Here is a 21,664-nt window from a genome sequence, read left to right on the forward strand (position 1 = left end):
TTTACATGCTTCATAAATAATTCATATTTTTGGAAAAGGTGTGAAAATGGCCAAAAATCGATCAAAACCATGGGCTATAGTCCATGCTTTTTGCCAAAAAATGGCCAAAATTTACCTATTTTTCATCATTTTATAACTAATGCATATTTTTTAAAAGGTGTGAAAATGACACAAAATCGATCAAAACCATGGGCTATAGTCTATGCTTTTTGTCCAAAAATGACCTAATTTACATCTTTCATAAATAATGCATATTTTTGAAAAAGGTGTGAAAATGGCCCAAAATCGATCAAAACCATGGGCTATAGTCTATGCTTTTTGCACAAAAATGGCAAAAATGACCTAATTTACATGCTTCATAAATAATGCATATTTTTGAAAAAGATGTGAAAATGGCCCAAAATCGATCAAAACCATGGGCTATAGTCTATGCTTTTTGTCCAAAAATGACCTAATTTACATGCTTCATAAATAATGCATATTTTTGAAAAAGGTGTGAAAATGGCCCAAAATCGATCAAAACCATGGGCTATAGTCTATGCTTATTGTCCAAAAATGACCTAATTTACATGCTTCATAAAATAATGCATATTTTTAAAGAAGGTGTGAAAATGGCCCAAAATCGATCAAAACCATGGGCTTTAGTCCCTGCTTTTTGTCCAAAAATGGCCAAAATTTACCTATTTTTCATCCCTCATAAATAATGCATATTTTTCAAAAAGGTGTGAAAATAGCCCAAAATCGATCAAAACCATGGGCTATAGTCCATGCTTTTTACCCAAAAATGGCCAAAAATGACCTAATTTACATGCTTCATATACATTTCATATTTTTGGAAAAGGTGTGAAAATAGCCCAAAATCGATCAAAACCATGGGCTATAGTCCATGCTTTTTGTCCAAAAATGACCTAATTTACATGCTTCATAAATAATTCATATTTTGGGAAAAGGTGTGAAAATGGCCAAAAATCGATCAAAACCATGGGCTATAGTCCATGCTTTTTGTACAAAAATGGTCAAAATTTACCTATTTTTCATCATTTTATAAATAATGCATATTTTTGGAAAAGGTGTGGAAATGTGCCAAAATCGATCAAAACCATGGGCTATAGTCCATGCTTTTTACCCAAAAATGGCCAAAAATGACCTAATTTACATGCTTCATAAATAATTCATATTTTTGGAAAAGGTGTGAAAATGGCCAAAAATCGATCAAAACCATGGGCTATAGTCCATGCTTTTTGCCAAAAAATGGCCAAAATTTACCTATTTTTCATCATTTTATAACTAATGCATATTTTTTAAAAGGTGTGAAAATGGCCCAAAATCGATCAAAACCATGGGCTATAGTCTATGCTTTTTGTCCAAAAATGACCTATTTTACATGCTTCATAAATAATGCATATTTTAGAAAAAGGTGGGAAAATGGCCCAAAATCGATCAAAACCATGGGCTAGAGTACATTCTTTTTACCCAAAAATGGCTAAAAGTGACCTAATTTGCATTCTTCATAAAAAATGCATATTTTTAGAAAAGGTGTGAAAATGGCCCAAAATTGATCAAAACCATGGGCTATAGTCCATGCTTTTTGTCCAAAAATGGCCAAAATTTACCCATTTTTTCATCCTTCATAAGTAATGCATATTTTTAAAAAAGGTGTGAAAATGACCCAAAATCGATCAAAACCATGGGCTATAGTCCATGTATTTTGCCCAATGGCCAAAAATGACCTAATTTACATGCTTCATAAATAATGCATATGTTTGGAAAAGGTGTGAAAATGGCCCAAAATCGATCAAAACCATGGGCTTTAGTATATTCTTTTTGCCCAAAAATGGCCAAAAATGACCTAATTTACATGCTTCATAAATAATGCATATTTTTGGAAAAGATGTGAAAATGGCCCAAAATCGATCAAAACCATGGGCTATAGTATATTCTTTTTGCCCAAAAATCACCAAAAATGATCTAATTTACATGCTTCATAAATAATGCATATTTTTGTAAAAGGTGTGAAAATGGCTGAAAATTGATCAAAACCATGGGCTATAGTCCATGCTTTTTGTCCAAGAATGACCTAATTTACATTCTTCATAAATAATGCATATTTTTTAAAAGGTGTGAAAATGGCCCAAAATTGATCAAAACCATGGGCTATAGTCCATGCTTTTTGGCCAAAAATGGCTAAAAATGACCTATTTTGCATTCTTCATAAATAATGCATATTTTTGGAAAAGGTGTGAAAATGGCCCAAAATCGATCAAAACCATGGGCTATAGTATATTCTTTTTGCCCAAAAATCACCAAAAATGATCTAATTTACATGCTTCATAAATAATGCATGTTTTATGAAAAGGTGTGAAAATGGCCCAAAATCCATCAAAACCATGGGGTATAGTCCATGCTTTTTGGCCAAAAATGACCGATTTTATGACCTGTTATGAATAATGTATGATTTTTGTGGAATGGATTTAAGTTGCTTATTAGCAGCATACTATTATTGTTTTAAGGATATTTCTTTTTTCCTTACTCCATAATAGTGATATAAACTGGTAACTTTTTAAAAAAGGAGAAAATACTTGGCGTGATGTACTATTCTTTCAACTTGATTATCGCTTCATTACAATAAAGCTACAAAATATGGTCTAATAGTAAATGATAAAAGCTTTTCTTTTTCGCACAAGTACGTAAATCATGGAGTTGCCATTGACACAAAAATCGTCATTTCATTTTATAGTGTTTAAGATCGTCGTGCCACAAGATTTACCATATACATCCTGGGCCGGCATTGTTAGACTCGCTTGTTTTGCAATTGGAGTATTGTCCAGACATTGCAGATCCATCCACCCATGTGAATACGCTATTGCGATCTAGGAAAGGAAAGTGAACTTGTGGTAAACCAATCAATCAGCCAACCAACCAACCCACCAACCCACCAACCCACCAACCCACCAACCCACCAACCCACCAACCCACCAACCCACCAACCCACCAACCCACCAACCCACCAACCCACCAACCCACCAACCCACCCACCAACCCACCCACCCACCCACGCACCAGCCAACCAATCAACCAATCAACCCACCAACCCACCAACCCACCAACCCACCAACCCACCAACCCACCAACAAATAAACAAACAAACAAACAAACAATCTCAATATCATTACTTGCCACCTCCAACAAGCCCCATCCACATGAGACTATTTCTAGAGAGAATAAGAGAAAAATATCAAATGCCAATCAATATTTTTCTCTTATTCTCTCTACTTCATTATTTACACACCGAACGCATAATTCATTACTACGAGACTATTTCTACTTGAGTAAGTACGAGCAAGAACATACATGTGTTTGTTTTCTTGGGCTGACGTTATCTTCACCAAGTAACCTCCCATAGATAAACACGCTGTTCTTGTTTCGTTCCATTTGGTCGTTGGCGTGGTGCCGGCTAGGTAACAGGAGCTTGAACCCTTGTAGGTCACCCATCCTTGTGGACAGGAAACTATAACGAAGGACAACAAGAAGTTTCCTTGTTCGAATTTCTAAAATACCGCTATGTTTTTTGACTACAGACTGATCATTTACTCAGGGATAGCCGCCTCATTTCTGTGTGTACTTTTCTGAATATTCACAAATGCCATTGGTAAGGTGAAGAATGCACAACTTCAACAATACAAACACTTTGAAATTCCAAGGACCTTCACTGGAACACATGAATATTAGACTGCACAAAAATCGAGTTTAACCTGGAGAGGAATTAAACAACTAATTTGTGAAAACTGGAGTATTTAAAACTTGAACAAATAAAATCAATAGAAATGATTAGATCTTGTTAGGTCACTCACTCCTTTGAGTCGATGATTTTCCTTCAAGTTATGTACATTCAAGTTCCCTCACAGTGGCGGATCCAGGAGGGTCGAAGGGGTCCACGGAACCCCCCTTGAAGGTTTGATCTTTTAGGTAATAGAAATACGTCTTATATAAATTTTGCTTAAAAGTATCCACAAGGATAATGTTGAACACAAAATGATAGATATTTGCTGTTATAATGTTTAATTTACCTTTAAGTGCCGTTACTAGATAGTAAATTAGGTGATTAGAGCCAATTTTTTTGTCAAACATTGACTAAACAAAAGAGAATTATACACAGTTTAAGAAACGGAACCCCCTTTGAAAAATCCTGGATCCGCCACTGCCTCACTTCGATTTGCTGAAATAGTTTCAGGGCTCAATACGATTTGAAGCTTTTCCTAATTCCTTTAGAGTTATTGGTTATTTCCAAGATAAAGTTTCCCTAAGTCATAATGGCATATCAAACCAAAGTATTTGTGACGGTATGTGTAGTACTTACGGCATCTTGAGGAAATACACGTTGAACAGACACGAGTGAAACCTGTCTGCGCATCGCCTTTGCATCCGTATGTAAATTAGTCAAAACATAAGTAAATTTGACTTTCAAACATGCCTGATAAATTGGACTTCACAAAATGCCAAAACTTAGTGTCCATGCTTGAAACTTAAGGGCAATTCTTTCATATTGTGTTTGTTAATACAATATCTTGGTCTGACAAAAGTATACTCTCGAACGTTTTAGTATACTTGGAGAAAACAAACATTTATTTTCTCACTCAAACTCTTCCAAATTCTTAGAAAACGTGCTGAAGTGCACGCATGCGCAAACGTGTGTCCGTTGAACATAGATTCACCGAAAGACCTACCACCACCAAAAGCACAGTTATCTTATACATCTTCGTGTTGTTCAATTCCTGATTGTAAAGTCAAATTTTACTCTAGCTGCACCTTCTTGTAGAAGGCGTACTTTAACTGAACTTCTAAGTTCATGTTATAGACTAGGAATCTTGACAGGAAACTCGTCTCTTTAGAGAGAGAGGTCAACGGGCGGGAAGTAGTAAAAAAGGGACATCCCTCGTCATTTCCGGTATGAATTATGTGTTGGTCTTCTGAAATAGCCCTCTTCGGTTCGGGAAAATGTTATCCCATTTCAGACCACGTGTCATTTCCTAGAATGAAATATACCTTTTAGGGACAATTAAGAACATCATAGGTCAGGCAATTTATGCTAAATTTACGCTACGCTAAACTTCTGGACGTTGGGTTGAAACTTGGCCGCACTGGTCAACCTGGAAAATACCTCAAAATGTCAATCCATTGTCTATGATTTTGCTCTGTCAATCATGATCAGCATTATTCGTTTAACTATCTACATATCGCTTTTTTATAATGCAGATGAAAACCTTTTTTAAAAGTAATATTAATTATAATGCTTTTTAACACGAATGAAAAATTTGGGTTTGGTTTGTATCCGTATTTGTGTCTTCTCATGCGGAATTGTTAAACAAAGAAATGATACTCTATGGAATGAAAAGTGGTCTGAAATGGGAAGACATTACGCCCATTGGGGTCATCGATCGAAATTGCTTGGGAACGCTCTCATTATTAACTCACATTTGTTTGTTCCTTACCCCATAAAACAGTAAATGGTTCCTTGTCGAGTCTCTTAATATTCAAGGAAAAAGGTAAACGACACAAATTTCCCCTAAAATTTACTTCGCAAAACAAAACAAAACAAAAATCGTAATGCCATCCTTTTTATTACAAGAAAGTTGCAAATAAGTGGGCCATGAATGAATCAATATAGCTTTTCTTTTTCGCACACGTAAATCAACGAATTATTGATGCATATCACGTCAGTAGTATAGGGAATGGGGGTTCCAGCGCAATCTCAACACGGGCAAGACCCGTGTCAAAAATCCACCTACGGACGACCCCCACTCCAAGTGTGGTTGGGGGCAACAGCGCAAATATGTTAGTCTATATATGGAGTGCGAAGAATGTAAGAGAACTTTTAAGAAAGAAGCGGATTTGAAAAAGCATTTGAAAATGAAGACGAAGTGTATGAGCAGTTATGATTGTGGATGTGGTAAGAAGTTTGAGACTAAGGTTAAATTGTTTTGGCATTGTCAGGACTGTGAGTACGACTACGACGACCTAAAAAGTGCTTGGTATTAGGTATAAAATATTTCCTATTATATAGATGGAATCCCAAAGCAACTTCAGCACGGTGTCAATACCCGGTAACGGTGAGATTGACGTTAGACAGTTTTGGCGTCAGTCAGAAAGGAAGGTTAAAAGGACTCTCCGAAAAGGTATAGAAGAATTAGGAGCCCTGAAAGCGAGCATAATGGTAGAAGTAAGTTTGTCAAAAGACGAGGTAATGACGACAGCAATGTTGCGATCAAAGTCGTTAGTGATATTAGAATCCACGAATCTGGATAGGTCACTCAGTGAAGCCTTAGAAGCAATAATGGAGTCGCTGTCTAACTACACGAAAGAAGGATCGGGTTGGACAGTAGAGGAGGCTGAAGGAATAGAGATAAGTATAGCCAGGTACGTACCCATACGAGGGGGGAGTTACGTACCGCTACCAACGTGGGTAGAAAGGAAGAAGGCTATTGTAAACGTGAAGAATGAAGACAATCGATGCTTTATGTGGGCAATCAGGTCTGCACTGTATCCAGCAGAGAAGGATCCCTGTAGGACAAGTAAGTATCCCACAGATGATTTAGAGTGGGATGGTGTGGAATTTCCCATGCAGTTGATAGACATCCCCATATTTGAGGAAATAAACGATCTAGCAATTAACGTTTACGGAGTCAGAGAGCAGACGATAGTACCGTTAGTTCTGTCAAAAAGTAAAGGAGAGCGCGTACATTTATTCTACCACGGCGGACACTACTCATGGGTTAAACACATTAGCAGACTATTCTACAGACATACTAAGCACAAAGGCAAAAAGTACTTCTGCGACTGCTGCTTGCTGTCATTTACATCCTTAAATACCCTAAAGAAACACGATGAGATCTGCCGCGGAGTCGAAGAAGTGGCGCAACGGATCCAGATGCCCACCAACAAAGAGCTTTCATACGCAGACCATCAAAAGCAGATGCAAGTACCTTACGTGATATATGCAGACTTCGAAGCGTTGATAACTAAGGAAGAGCAGAAACGTGGCGCCACGAATAAGGTAGGATTACACGAGATCTGCTCCTTTGGTTACATAGTAGTCAGATCAGATGGTAAAGCAAACCCTCCTGTGATTTACCGAGGTAAGAACGCAGCTAATGAGTTTCTAGAAGCATTGCGAGAAGAGGAGGGGGAGATAAGAGAACAATTAAGACGTCCAAAGAAGATGGAATTTACCAAAGAGAACCAGGAGGCTTTTAACAAGGCAAAAAAATGCCACATTTGCCAACATACGCTTCTTCAGTTTGGAAGACGAGCCAAGAAAGCGTGGGATGAAGATGGAAAATATTTAGGAGAAGCTCATTTTAAATGCGGGAAGTATGCTAAGAAGGGTGAGAAGCCGGGAAAGCCCTCCACGCATTGCATTCACTGCCACAAAGCATTTGTTGAGGATTTCTATGTGGATAAGGTTAGGGATCACTGCCACATCACGGGTAAATACAGAGGAGCGGCTCATTGGAAATGCAATATAAACTTCAAAGTAAATCCAGACATGGAGATTCCGGTGTTCTTTCACAACCTCCGCGGTTACGACTCCCATTTGCTACTACAAGGAACAGACGGCTCCGACGTCAAATGCATACCCAACAACAAAGAGCGCTACATGTCCGTAACTGTGGGTAAGCTAAAGTTCTTAGATTCGCAGCAGTTTATGGCGGACTCCTTAGCAAACCTCGTAAAGTATAACACCAACTTTCCCATTTCCAGTCAATACGGCGCGGAAAGGAAAGGAGTCTACCCATACGAATACATGGACTCCTGGGATCGATTCAAAGAACCCCTACCACCCAAAGATCGCTTCTACAGCACCCTAAACGAGTCCGGTATAAAGGATGAGGAGTACCAGCATGCGTTAGACGTGTGGGAAAAGTACTCCTGTGAGAACATGGGTGACTACCACGACATCTACCTAAGGTCTGACGTAGTGCTGCTTGCAGATGTTTTCCAAAGCTTCAGAAAGATGGCTATGGAATATTACGGATTGGATCCCGCTAATTTCTACACGGCTCCTGGGCTCAGCTGGAGTGCTTTGTTAAAGAAGACAAATGCGCAGTTGGATCTCCTAACGGAGTACGACATGTACCGCTTTATGGAAGACGGTATTCGTGGCGGCGTATGCGGACCCAGCCGACGTTACGCCCGCGCAAACAACCCCTTAGTAGAGCACGACCCAGAGAAACCAACCACATACATTTACTACCTGGATGCGAATAACCTTTATGGTTGGGCAATGTCACAGTACCTACCTGTGAGAGACTTCGAATGGGATCCAGTGAAGCCGATAGACTTCTACATGCAGGTAGGAAAGGAGGAAGACAAGGGTTACGTCTTAGAAGTGGATCTGGAGTACCCAGAGCACCTGCACGACGAACACAATGAGTTCCCCTTAGCACCAGAAGCGATAGAGATACCATTTAAGCAGCTAAGTCCGCTGCAAAAGCAAATGTGCCCTGGTTACAAACCGTACAGGAAACTAACTATGAACCTGATGGATAAGAAGAAGTATGTGGTACATTACCGCAACCTGCAGTTCTACGTGCGACACGGAATGCGCGTAGAGAAGATCCACAGAGTCCTAAAATTCACGCAGGAACCCTGGATGCGCCCCTACATTGACTTTAACACGCAAAAGCGTACCGCAGCGAAAAATGACTTCGAGAAAAACCTCTTCAAACTGATGAACAACAGCGTGTTCGGAAAGACAATGGAGAACATCCGCAAGCGCGTAAGCGTAAAAATAGTCAGCACCAAAGAGGAAGCAGAAGCATACGTGTCACAGCCAGGCTTCGTTAGATACGTAGAAATGCTGAACTTCTACGTGATTCACATGAAAAAGGCAAACCTCTTACTAAACAAGCCCGTTTACACAGGCTTTACGGTGCTGGATCTATCGAAGCTGCTTATGTACGAGTTCTACTACGATAAGCTTAAGCCAAAGTACGGAGACCGCTGTCGCCTCCTGTACACAGACACCGACTCCCTAATTCTAGAAGTGCAAACGGAAGACGTTTACAAAGACTGCCTCCCCGACATAGACGAGTACGACACCAGCGGTTACCCGAAGGAGCACTTCCTTTACTCTGCGAAGAATAAGAAGGTAATTGGGAAGATGAAAGACGAAATGTTAGGAAAACCCATAGTAGAGTACGTGGGTCTGAAACCAAAGATGTACAGCGTGCTAAAGTTAGACGGCGTAGAAAAGAAAGCTAAAGGCGTAAAAAAGTATGTGGTTAAGAAGGACATTACGCACGAGTCCTACCTCAACGTATTACGAACACGCAAGGAACAGCGGCATAAGATGAACAGCCTGCGCAGCTACGGACATCAGATACATAACGTCACGCAGGAGAAGGTGTCACTGTCTGCATTTGACGGTAAGCGATGGATGTGTGATGACGGAGTGCATACGATAGCATTCGGACATCACACGATAAGCAGTTCTTCTTTGACGAACCCACGCGTGGGACCATCATGAAGATAATACAAGATGGGCTGACCCTTCTTAGCTATCGCACTTCGGATCTGGTAAGTTTCCAAAGACCAATTAGGATCCGTAGCTCTTTTGGATCCTCCTTCTAATTCACCCGGCTCATAGAGATATCGAACCGTGACATTACCTAATTTCTTTTCATGGGGGAAGACCGCCCTCGAACTTCTGATGAAGGACTTGTGTTCCACGTGTTTCTTTTTTATGGCATCCTTGGGTTTCATTCCCGTAGCCCTGGCCGCCTCGTTGTTCGAAGCTGCGACGACCTGGGGGAGCCTCTGAGTCCATTCCCTATTGCGTTTGGAGGGATCTTCCAGCTCTTTCCAATACTGGTACCCAAAGAGACGCTCGGCCAGGGTCTTATTGAATCTTTCGACGATGCTTTGACCCCTGTGGTACTCTGCTTTAGCTCTTCTAATCTTGGTGTCGTGGTCTTTCAGGGTCTTGGTAACCACGCCCATGAACTCTGTCCCCGCATCCACTTGCAGCAGCTTAGGCCATTTCAAGACGCGCTTATAAATCCTACCTAGGGCTTCTGCGACTTCCCCAGAATCCTTGCTGGTTATGGGTTCGGCGTCCTTGTATCTGCTTGCGATATCGACTACGGTCAAAGCGTATCTATAGGTCTTTTTTCTCACCTTATCGTGCGGCAAGAAAAGCAAATCTGCCTGATGAACTTCATTAGGGGCATTTACGGTGAAGCTGGGCCTGGGAATGTACTTGGGCACGGGAAGATAAACCTGCCAGAGGGTTTGTTTTTTCAACCAGTTCTTAGCCGTTTCGTCTGATACCCTGGCCGCGGTCGCGAGTTTCTTGATAGCTGACGCTCCTCTCCAATAGCCTTCCGGCCCATAGTAAATCCTTTTAAGTTTGTCCTCTACGCGGCCCATTATATGAATTCCAAAACAAGATTGATCTTACGTCCGTTAAAATCCACCGTCTTTCCGTCCACTTTAATGGTGATGTTTATGCTTTCTACCAAATTAGATAAGTCATAGCTCAAAGAAATGGGAGTGTATTCTACCAGGTCAAATGGATTACCTTTGGGCAGAAACTTGGACATAAGAGAAGACTTTTCTCCATTGTTGTAACTATGGACCAAGTCGCAATAGACTTCGTAAGAGGATGCGACTTTCCATTTCACATCATATGTACTGCCGCTATTTATCGTGGTACTAGTAAGGCCCAGGAGTTCTACCAATGAACTGTCCTTTAGATTAGCGCTTCCACTATTTTTCTTGAATGTCATTTCATGGGGTAATCCTGTGGTAAGAGTATATCCATGCTTTGCTAGCTCCTTAGCCAGTGTTATGGGGGTGTAATGGGAATCTGGTATTTTTGGTTTGGTGCCGGAAGTTCCCATGACAAAGCCATTGACTAAATTATACCAAGAATTGTACAAAGAGCAACTAACCAACCGAACCTTACAGGCTTTGATGGGAGGATTCAAATACGTGGTAAAGTCATTCTTGTCGCTTTCCAAAAAGACGATCATTATATTAGATACGCCAAAGCCACGCCTCCGGCCAGCCCTGCGACTCCTACGAAGACCAGCTCACTATCTTTTTGTTTCTTAGAAGGCTGGTAGTAATTCTTGAACTGAGGCTTTTTTAACGCCACTGTGGGATGCGCTTGCGCATAAAGTTTGAAGGCGTAGTCTGTGTTTTCGAAGTTCTTGTCTGCCTGCATTTTGTCTTGGTAGTTCTTATCCAACCAATCCCTGTAAGCTTGTCTTTTTTCATTCCAAGCCGCTACGTCCCTTTGATATTTCTCCAGCGCTAAGTCGTGTCTCTTTCTTTCGGCGGCACCGCTTTTGTCGCCTCTAACTAATCTATCCAAATATTGACCACCATAATTAGCTCCAGTGAATGCTAAGGCTGCAATGACTCCACCTGCGACTAAGCTAACCATTATACATTAGGTAGGTACTTTTCCTTCCGTAGATAATCCTTTACCATGATAGCCCCGCCAACGGCAGCGGTCATCTTAGCAAAATTAGCGAAGCTCTTGCTTGGGTCTTCAGTAAAGTCTTCTTTGAGCACTTTCTTACCTACCCAACCAATACCCGCAACGATGGAAGTAATGATAGCTGCTTCTTCAACAGTTTTCAACAACGCGGTCGACATTATATTACAAAGCGAGAAGGAAAATCTAGGTCGCCACGGGTGATAAATCTACTCCATTTCAGGGATCTTACTCTTTTTCGTCTCTACAGGTGCGTGATATGTTGGCGGCACATGCACGGCCTCCCACTTTACTTCTGGCTTCATATTCCACCATTGTAAGTAAAGGCTGCCCGCTGCTATAGCAATTCCTAACGCACCAATGACGTACCCAGGATTAATGGAGGATTCCTTTTCGTCCTCCACCTTTTCCACCTTCTTTGCTTTGTTCTTCTTATTCATCTCCGCGAGCTTCTTTCCCGCGGCAACTCTCCCTGGAGATTTAGCCTTGGTGATTCGTCGCTCCTCTACTTGAGGGGTTTCCTCCGCCTTCGATTCTGCTTCACTCATTTATATCTAAGGACTTGAAGGACTTGATAAGTAACTTAAGACGACTTGACTAAGTACTTAAGGATGACTTAACTAGGTACTTGAGGCGACCTGGGTAATTCCCGCGAATGACTTGACTAAGTACTTAAGGACGACTTGACTAAGTACTTGAGGCGGCTTGATCAGGTACCTCAGCAAGTGCCGCCTGAAAGACCTTTTCAACTTCTCTGTCCTTTTTGAAGTCCTTCCAAGATGTTCCGAAGGAACCTAGTACCTCCTTCAAGTCGACGTGCTGAGCTACGTGCAAAGCCGCAGAGGCGACTGCCATTAACTTACCGCACTTCAAAGACAACCACCCACAGGTTATCTTAAGTTCTTGGGCGATGACATAGTCATCTCTTATGTCCTTCTGTAGTTGCTCCACGTCGTCTATGGGCAGCGCAAGTCCAAGCAATTTAGTGGCAAGTCGGATAGCGGAGTCTGCTACGGCGTCCGTGGTCTTACTTGCGAGGGCAGCCTCGTACCTCTTATGGAACTTCTTAACCTCCTCTTCTGACAGCTTATTAACCTGCTCATGGGTGAGTTCCTTACCTATCATTTCTTTACACTTCCCCGAAGACACAAGAATGTTAAGTTGTTCCTTGAGGTTACTTTCATCTAACTGTGTGGGGACTTCATCTATGAGCTGCTCAATGTCCATATACATTAGGAATCATAGATTCCAACCTCGTACGGAAACCTCAAAGAGAAGATCATCTTGGAATGTTGGTGCGTTTTTAAATGCCGCATGTATTCGTGCAGCTGTTCCTTGCTTATCTCGCCGCCGTAGTCGCTTAAAATGGTTTCCAGGTCAGACTTGCTCGGAGTATAAAATACTACGAGAGAGCCTATGTTTTCCCTAAAGGGCTTAGAGACACTGGTAAGCTGCTGGGAAAGCAACCAAACGCTGATATTGTCGTGTCTGCCGCTGAAAGCGAGCTTCACTAATTCGGAGGCGCGTCTTTTTACGTCGTCCCCGCAGGCGATGTCATCCAGTATGAGTAAAGTCTGCGTATCTTTAGGGAATTGCTTGTGCCAGAACTTCAAATGGCTGGATAACTCGTTAGGATCTAAGATATCTACGAAGAAGTCGTCATCTTTCACTCCTATGCCTTCCCAGGTGCGGTTATTCACGTAGGTGGGACAAAGCAGCACTATGTAGTCAAAGCGGTATCTAAAGGGTCCTAATAGCTGCTCCACGATGAACTGGGTCTTTCCGCAGCCGGTGGGTCCTACTATCAGAGCATTGCAGGGAATATGATTCGGATCCATTATATATACAATGGACCCAGTGGAAGTAGTAAGAAGGATTGCCACCGACGCAAAAGATAAAAGAGACACCATAGAAATGCAAAGGGAAGAGATAGACCGGTTAAAAGAGCGTGTACAGGAATTGTACGATGAAATGTGTGGTCTGAAGCGTGCAGAACGGTTTGGCGCGCTTTTGACAATGGCGACGTGGGCTAAGGAGTCCATTAAGGACTTCATTCGATATCCCCCATAGATATATGGACTGCATTACGTGCGAACTACCTGCTGACTGCATAATCCCTCCCAAAACACCGATACCCAAACCGTGTAAAAAATACACCTGCCGCCACTGTAATAAGGTATTCTCTGAAGAAGACTTCGTTGGACATTGGTGTCCCGCGGATACTAAAGCACAAAGGACTTTAGACGACGTTCGAGAAGAGTAAGAGGTCGCAAAGAAGATCTTACTAAACCCCAGCAAGAGGAATTAGCATAGGTCTTTCTTTTTTATTGTTATTTTGTTAAATGCTGCAAAGAGGTCTCAAGTAAGGGTCTATTTTTTATTGTTATTTTGTTAAATCATCGTAATCGAAGAATGGTTAATATGATTATCTTTTTGCTGGTTTCAACGATGAGAAAGAATGATACCTCATCTTTTAATGGGGGCTTAACAAAATAACAAGAAATAATAGACCCTATCCTAAAACCCTCTTACAGGGTTTAACAATTTAACAATAAAAAATGAGGTATATATAATGAAGTGCGTGCAATGTGATAGAGCTTTTAGTAGCAAGCAGCGACTGCAATACCATCTTTCCAAGAAAGTCTGTCAAAAGACCATCAGCACTGTTTGTGGCGACTGCGGTAAGGAATTGTCCACCGTACAGGCCCTACGATATCACCGCGAGCATAGAGTCTGCCTTAAAGGCCATTGCCACCGATGCGATGAACCCCTCTTTGAAGAGAACTGGCATAAATACCGCTGCCGACGTTACCGCCTCGAAGAAGTCGTCTGTGAAACCCACGGCGATTTAGCAGAGCGATGTTGCCCCCTTGAAACCAGCCGGGCTTTAGTGCTGCGTAAAAAAGAAATAGACCAAGATTTCGTATGCTTTGACGACTACGAAGGAGTAAGATGGGAGAACCGAGAACACTGGGACGGCATCTGCGACAAATGTGGTTGTCAACGCAGCGGTCAACATATTTGGTGTTGCCTGTACGAAGGTCCCAAGCCTTTAGACCATTACCTTGCAATACGAAAAGAATGGTCTAATATATGATGTTACCTTACGTCGCAGCGTTCGCAGGAGGAGCCTTGATTACGATATCGATCGATTTCATGTCGGAAAAAATGAGGTCCGACGTAGCAGACCAATACCTAGAAGCCCATGAGGACGACTAATCACACAATGGATTAGCCTCCGCCTTTCTTTCAACGTCGAACTTCCATCGGCCGTTGACTTTACCATAGCTACGTATGTGCGTGTACTCTTCGCCTTGCAGTACGTACCGTACGCAGTCAGGAGCCCATAAACTGTACTCTTGGCTGCCGTCTTCGAGGACCAACCTTAAACGGTTAATGTCCTCGAAGACGACGTAATTTTTTATTTTGTATGAAATGCCTTGTATTAATTCGCGCCAGTGAGTTTGTTCAACTATCATTATATTTATGAAATATCTTTCGGTGCGTTTGTAGCGTCTCCTGTGACTTGAAAGCCTTAACGCAGCCAGGACAAGGTATGCGAATGCCGTCGACGTAACGGTCGATTTCCCTGCAGATCAGATCGTAATCGTTGCAAACCATCGTAAGATAACCATTCATTTCATATTGCGTCAATACCGCTTTTTGTTTGTCGGACAATACGCCGTTACCCTTTGGCGTCTTCAGTTCCAGACATAACCCATTGTATTTTTTATGGGAGTTAAGAATTAGGATGTCGGGTTGACCTGCCTGGTAGCCCTTTTGCCAGCACGTTATCCTTTTACTGGTGGTATCTTGCAATTCCCCGAGTCCAGGTGCTAATAACAGCGTAGGGTGAAACCGGCGTATGTAATCGATGACCTTCTTATGTAAGTCAAACTCATTCTCGATCTTGAAGACCAACTTATTTGGACCATCCAACGAGTACTTTCCCGTCTTCCTTAACGTTGGTAGGACATCCTCGAAGACCCAATCTTGGAACGACTCTGCCGTTGGCAGTTTGGAGCTGAATATCAATTGATACAAACCAGACTCCGTCACATACAGGGATTGCGGGTGCGAACCAGAAGGGAGGCGATTCACCTCTATTCTAAATTCGTTAAGTCTCTTCTTATGCTTGTCCCGCACGTGGGCTTTAATAGCATCTTTGGTGTCTGCATAACCTAATGCCTTTGCTACCTCTTTCGCCTTAAAGTACAGCTTATCGCTTTGCACTAGGCATTGCAGTTTAGTTTCGTTGTTTTCGAATACGCGGAGCATATTATACGTAAGGAATATTTTTTATCCTTTCGCGAGCCTAGTATGCGACGCTCTTTAACTGGTTCATTTCTACACTCAGTTGCGCGTCTGAGACTACGAAAATGTATGCATTTATCTTAGTAGTGTCGCTGGCGTCTTTGGTGCGCTTGATCTCCAACGTAATGCCGTCCTGGGTATTTACCAGGCGTAATCCCTGTCCATGTAGGTCTTCGTCGTTCGTCGTGCGCATGTCGATCCACAGCGCATACTTATCCTTAAAGAATTCCTTTGGGCTAATTTGGTCGCCAAACTTACGCGCGACTTCCCGGTACATGTCCTCGGGCTTTATCCCTTGTGAGTAAACCTTATTAGGCACTCCGTTAATGCTAACGCCTACGTTAGTGATGTTAGGATTAAAGAATGCCTCAGAGTCACGCAATCCTGCCGTGTATGTCTTTGCGAACAGCAACATTATCCCTGTAAGGCTGCGCCTGGGAAGGTTAATGCTTTGGTTGATGACCTCTTCGACATTATTTGTAAAGCTGAACGTCTTGTACATCACGACGTGATCGTAAAGGAAAGCCTTCCCGGCGCTGTATTCCATGCCAGCGCTACGAGCCAGCTCTTCGCTGTATACCGTTTCGTACTGCAGCTCCAAGTTCTTGATGAAATAAGGATCCACGGCTGATGAACTTACATCTTTTCCTTGCAGGATGTTCGTAGTGTCTGCTAGGGTCACTTCGAACTGCAGTTCGCTTAGCTGCCTTGGGTAGTATGCACCGTGGTTCGTGATAATTTCGAAATCTAATGGAACGACATATTTAGTACCATAAGCCGTCTTTATTTCGTCTTCTCCTGAGGCGCCAGAGGTTGCGCTTCTTACCTTGCGTATGGCTTCGCTGGCGATTCCCTGCTCTATCCTTTGCGCGCGGTCAAATGCAGTCAACCATAAGTCTTTGTACGTGGTATACAGATCGTACCTATTTAAGTCCAAGAGGGATTCCCCTGCGAACTTCACCCGCATCTTTGAGACAATGTTGCGGCCAAGGTCGTTGACAACGTGACGCGCGTCCGCAGTGCTTGGTTGTATTGCTAGGTCAAACCTTAGCGCCAGGGTTCCAGGAACTAAGACTAGGTTATCCGTTAGGCGGGGCACGCCTACGTACAGGGTTTCCCCTGGCTTAGCGCTGCTGGGGGTAAAGGTGACACGGTGAAAGGTGCGTTCTGCTTTCAGTCCGCCAACCTGCTTAGGTAATACGTTGGGGTTTAACTTTGAGCTTATCATATATAATGGAAGTAGAAGGAACGGATTTTGACCCCACCACCGAAGAAGGTCAAGTCGATATTAACGACGAAGAATACGACGCATGGACTAAAGGCGCGGAAACCGACCCCCTAATCTACGACATGGCTCTAGAAAACAAGTATGGTAATAGATGGAAAAGCTTCAAGGCCGCCTTGAATCGCATGTGGCAATCAAAAAACCACGGCAGCCCCGTCCCTGAGTACTTGGAGCTTCAAAACATAGAGCAGCCTGAGGCAGCCGCGCGGGAAACTGTAGAGTGGGCAACGCAAGAGCTAACGCAGCGCTATTCCCACTTCGAGGCCGACGACGTAAGGCTCACAGAACGCGGAAACAAAGTCCTCATAAGCGTCCAAGACTTGAGATTTCCTGACAAAGACCGCTGGACGAAACCGCAACCCCTTTTCGACGACAATGGTGAAGTTAGGGGTGACGTGGCAAGATTAAAAGGCTTTCAACTAGCTACCCGAAGCGCGTTAGAAAGGTTGGCAGCCTTGAATGAAAAGGTTGCGTTAGAAAAACGCGTCGAGGAACTACAAGAAACGTTGGAAGAAAGGGAGGCAGATTACATGAGGCAAAACCGACTACTTCTCGATGCTCAAAAGAGAGAAGTTGATGACAAAACCCAAAGAATAATAGAAATTAGAGGACAAAGAGACAATGCCCTACGCGATAGAGACCAAGCCCAAAGGGCTTTCGACCTCACCTTACAGGAGTTAGACCTGACAAAAGAGGAAGCTAAAAACTTGCATATCACCATATCCGGCTCTTTGGAGGAACGGCGGCAGTTGGTTGCCGAAATCAACGCTAAAGAGGAGCAAATCCGGCAAAGAGATCAGGCTATCGAAGACCTGGAGGGGCAAATAGAGCGGCAGCAAGAAGTAATCGAGGACCAAACTCGTACCGAGGAAGAAAGGGAAGCAGCTCAAAAGGAAGTGGAGGCCCTTGAAATACGCCTTGCGGAATTGCGGGCTCAAAAGGACAACCTGGAAAAGGAGCTGGGGCTTACTACCAAGGAAAAGGTAAAAAGAGCCCTTTTGAAGTATGGCGTTCCGCTGGCATTTGCAGTCGCTATTAGCACCGTAGTAGGAGTTATCCTATCCGCGCTTAAGGCTACAGGCGCGGGCGTAAAGAAATTAGGCAATGGGCTGACGGACTTGGGAAAAAAGATGGCAGCCGGTCTTCCTGGGCTGCTGGGTTCGGTTGTTTCCTTGGCACTTAGGGCCGGCGGAGAACTGCTAAAGTTCGTGGGGAATAACGTTTGGATCTTGGTCGTCGCTATTGGAGTGGTACTCCTGAAGAAGATTCAGGGTTAATCTTATCTGGGTACGTTACTGGGGGCTTATCCTTGTCGGGTACCCGAGGCGTTCTCGGCTTGGGATAAGTAAAGATAGTATTCGCGCCGCCTCGATAATGCGGGACTAACGGCAGCACGCTCATGGCGCTAATGGGTTTGTGGTTCCAGGCGGCATCATCGTTTTTATACACACCATTTATCACCACATAACCAAAGTTTGATCCGTCGCTGGTAACGTCGTCAGGAAACACCTGCAGCTTAGCATACTTACAGTTAACTACCACGTGAAACGTAACTGGTGTTAGGTTTTCACCGCTAAACTTGTTTGGCTCCATCGAAAAGTGAGCTACTCTCCTATTGCTCGAGGAAGTTCGATAGGGAGTTAAAGGCTCGTTATTCTCATCAACAAGCCTAAACCCCACGTTTGCGCTTACCAACGTACCAACGTTAATGGTGCAAACGACTAACGCAGGACCTCCAACTTCAACCCACATCCCCACATCGAACCACTCATGTTTGTTGTAACTCTCTGACCCTAGGTAGTGGAGGTAACGCATTTCGCTTAAATGTGGATTCATATATTTAAAGGCTAAGCACCGTAAGAGTGCTAATTGTCATGTGATTATAAGCCTTATTTCTCTGATCTTCTATGCTATTTATGCAAACGCTCCCGGTGTCGTCTACGCGTATCTGCAGCTTTACCTCCCCATGGCAATCGGCAACCATGTGTAAAGTCCAAACCGATAAATTTTCAGCGCTACTCGTCGGTGGTTCTGCGGAAAAGTGTGCTGGCTCCCTGTTGTTCGTCTTCGCGCGCATTGGCTGTAGTGCGCCGTTAACATCGCAAAATCGAAACCCAATGTTAGCATGACTCGCGGAACCGAGGCAAATGCTACAAAGGATTAACTTCTTCCCTGAGTAGTTCAAATTCACGGACATGCCCGTGACATCAACCCAAGATGCTTGGGTGTATTTTTTCTCGCCTGTGTAAGTCGTATAAACGCAATCTACTCCAGCTACGTAGGGGTTGTTCATCGCCATATATAATAACTCAGACCAACACCCGCGGCTGCTAAGCCGGCTTTTAGTAAGTTATGGTCGTATTCCTCGGGTATCGTAGGCATAACATGGGCCTTCTTCGATGGTTTCTTAACTACGGGTAGCTTCGCTTCGTGTGACTTTTTTGGCTTCTCTACGAAGTGAGGAATGTTCCTAAGAGTGTCAGAGTTCACGTCGTTCACCCCAAACTTCATATCCTTAGTAGCTCGCTGCAGCTTGTTGTTATAACCCACAACGGAATTGGTGTTAATAACTAAATTACTTGGCATTAACCAACAACCAGGCGACAAAGCGTAATCCAGTCGCACTTTAGACTGCTGCACCGCTAATTGATATCTCTGCACCGACTTGGATATATCGTTCTCTATTATTGCAGACTCAAATAAAGTTAGGAATTCTTGTTGCGTTTCCTGTGAAGCGCCTTGGGATCCAACAATGGGGTTGCGGGTATTACCTGCGCTCCCAGGATGCAGTACACGAATGCTTCAATGCTACGGTTAATCCTGGCTAGGTTCCTTAAACCTTTTCCTTTCATTAACACAAATGGATCCCAAGTGCCGGGGTAGTTCGTTTTGAATTCTAGTAATTAATGAATTATTACCCTTATTACCACCCATATCACTGAACTCTAACTCATTACTTGGGTATTCCTGATGTCCGTAGTCAGCCGGCTTCTCACCATTGGCACCCCAAACGTAAACTATACCCAGCCCATGCGTCTTACCCTCCTTATAACGAAAGTCTTTTTGCTGTGGTTTGAACTCATTAATTAACCTTTCCAGGGCTGCGGCGTCATATCGGTTATTCATTGGATTAAATGCCTTATCTCCCGGTAGGGGTGCGTTAAGCTCCTTCAACAACCTCCTTACCGTAAAGGCAACGTGAAACTGCATAATTGGAATGTGGAACATGTCCGCGGCAACACCACAGCCTTTAGTGGCAGCCCAAATAGCAAAGTTTAACTGCTGTGGCCAATACCGCATGTTGGGTCCTGCTAACCATTCCCTGGTCTCTTTACCTGACGTATGCTTCAACATCGTCTCTTTAAAGATATTCCTTACTACTACGTTAAATGATTGTTTACCCACTGAAATCTTCAGGTGCGTTACCAGCTTTTCGAAGTTGTTTACACCACCTTCAGCATCGTAAAATGGGTAATCTTCCGTGGTTAACAATAAGTTTCTAGGAAAATTAGGTGCTTTATGCTCGGGTTTTGGTGGCCTTTCTTTATGAACGGGGCGTACAATCGTCAATCGCTGCACCTGATCACCTACTTGCTCCAGCTTTGAATGTTCCAAGTCTGCATTGCTGTACATCCTGGAGCCGTTAAAGTAAATCCCATCGGGTCTTCTTTCAAACTTACTGGCGTCTGCGTGTGGAAACATCTTCCTAAATGCTCTCCAATTCCAGTAATCCCGGTTGTCGTGATGTGGCTGCTCCTCAATATCATTCCCAAAAGCGTCGTACATTAGTATATATAATGGATGTTATACCATCAGCACCTAAGTTGTACCCAGATGTTCCCTATACTACGCCTAACGAACTAAACGCCGAAAACTTTCGTCTGAATAAAGCAAATCTAATCCTGGCTTACTTGGAAGGGCAGACAAAACACTATGAAAAAGTTAGAAAAAAGTACGTCAGAGCCCGGAGTACGCTACATAAGATTGCGATAACTTCAGGATCCATATCTGTTGTGTTAACGGGCTCCGGCGTTGCTACTTCACTTACTGGACCGGGAATAATCGTTGGAGTTCCTTTGGCCGGCGTTGGGGCAACCTGTGGTATTATTTCTGCTGTTGCTACGGGTATTATGAAAAAGCTATCCACGAAAATATCCAAGCATGACACGACAATAGCTCTGTCTAGGGCTAAAGTAAATACGATCACTGACCTTGTCTCAAAGGCTTTGCGTGACAGAAAGATAGACGACGTAGAATTCTCGCTTATCTTAGCCGAAGAGGAAAAGTACGAGAAATTAAAGTCGGACATAAGGAATAAAAAAACAGTCGTAAAAGATCTTTCCGAAGAATCTCGCAAAAAGATCTACCAGGAGGCAAAAGAAGAGCTTCAAAGAAAGCTTGCTCAGTAAATATTTACTTTGAAAAAGAGGCGTGACAGGATTTCGTTTACCTCTCGAACGACAGTCTGGACACATTACGCGTAATATCAATTCAGTGCCATTATTACGCGTCATCCGCATTATTTGGCCGAAGTCTTACGCGTCATCGTATCGTTACCCACT

At 43.2% G+C, this 21,664-nt stretch overlaps 1 protein-coding gene across 2 annotated transcripts; it reads right to left on the reverse strand.

The window, feature by feature from the left end:
* Window positions 1-2,585: 2,585 nt before the first annotated feature.
* Window positions 2,586-4,860, reverse strand: LOC148905438 (uncharacterized). 2 transcript variants are annotated; one of them, XR_016121718.1, is made up of 3 exons: window positions 4,358-4,860; window positions 3,352-3,752; window positions 2,586-2,870 (listed from the first exon to the last, which is right to left on the reverse strand). XR_016121718.1 is itself a non-coding variant. In XM_089040067.1 (3 exons), the coding sequence occupies exons 1-3, from the start codon at window positions 4,420-4,422 to the stop codon at window positions 2,727-2,729; spliced, it is 366 nt and encodes a 121-aa protein (XP_088896193.1). In that variant the 5' UTR covers window positions 4,423-4,860; the 3' UTR covers window positions 2,586-2,726. The 2 variants fall into 2 exon arrangements, 1 of the variants encoding a protein (XP_088896193.1); XM_089040067.1 differs by having other exon boundaries at window positions 3,352-3,508.
* Window positions 4,861-21,664: the final 16,804 nt, after the last annotated feature.

This window comes from Actinia tenebrosa, unplaced genomic scaffold (assembly GCF_029948245.1).
Source record: "Actinia tenebrosa isolate PJP-AT-01 unplaced genomic scaffold, QUT_ActTen_1.0 PGA_scaffold7__59_contigs__length_16204524, whole genome shotgun sequence".
In the NCBI taxonomy this organism is placed as follows: domain Eukaryota; kingdom Metazoa; phylum Cnidaria; class Anthozoa; order Actiniaria; family Actiniidae; genus Actinia; species Actinia tenebrosa.

Excerpts from the sequence above, each read along its gene's own strand:
- LOC148905438 (XM_089040067.1), bottom strand. The coding sequence starts at position 4,422 with ATGCAAAGGCGATGCGCAGACAGGTTTCACTCGTGTCTGTTCAACGTG. Across the intron at positions 3,509-4,357 it reads GTGTATTTCCTCAAGATGCC|TTTCCTGTCCACAAGGATGG; the intron begins GTAAGTACTACA and ends CCTTCGTTATAG. Across the intron at positions 2,871-3,351 it reads GCCCAAGAAAACAAACACAT|ATCGCAATAGCGTATTCACA; the intron begins GTATGTTCTTGC and ends TTCCTTTCCTAG.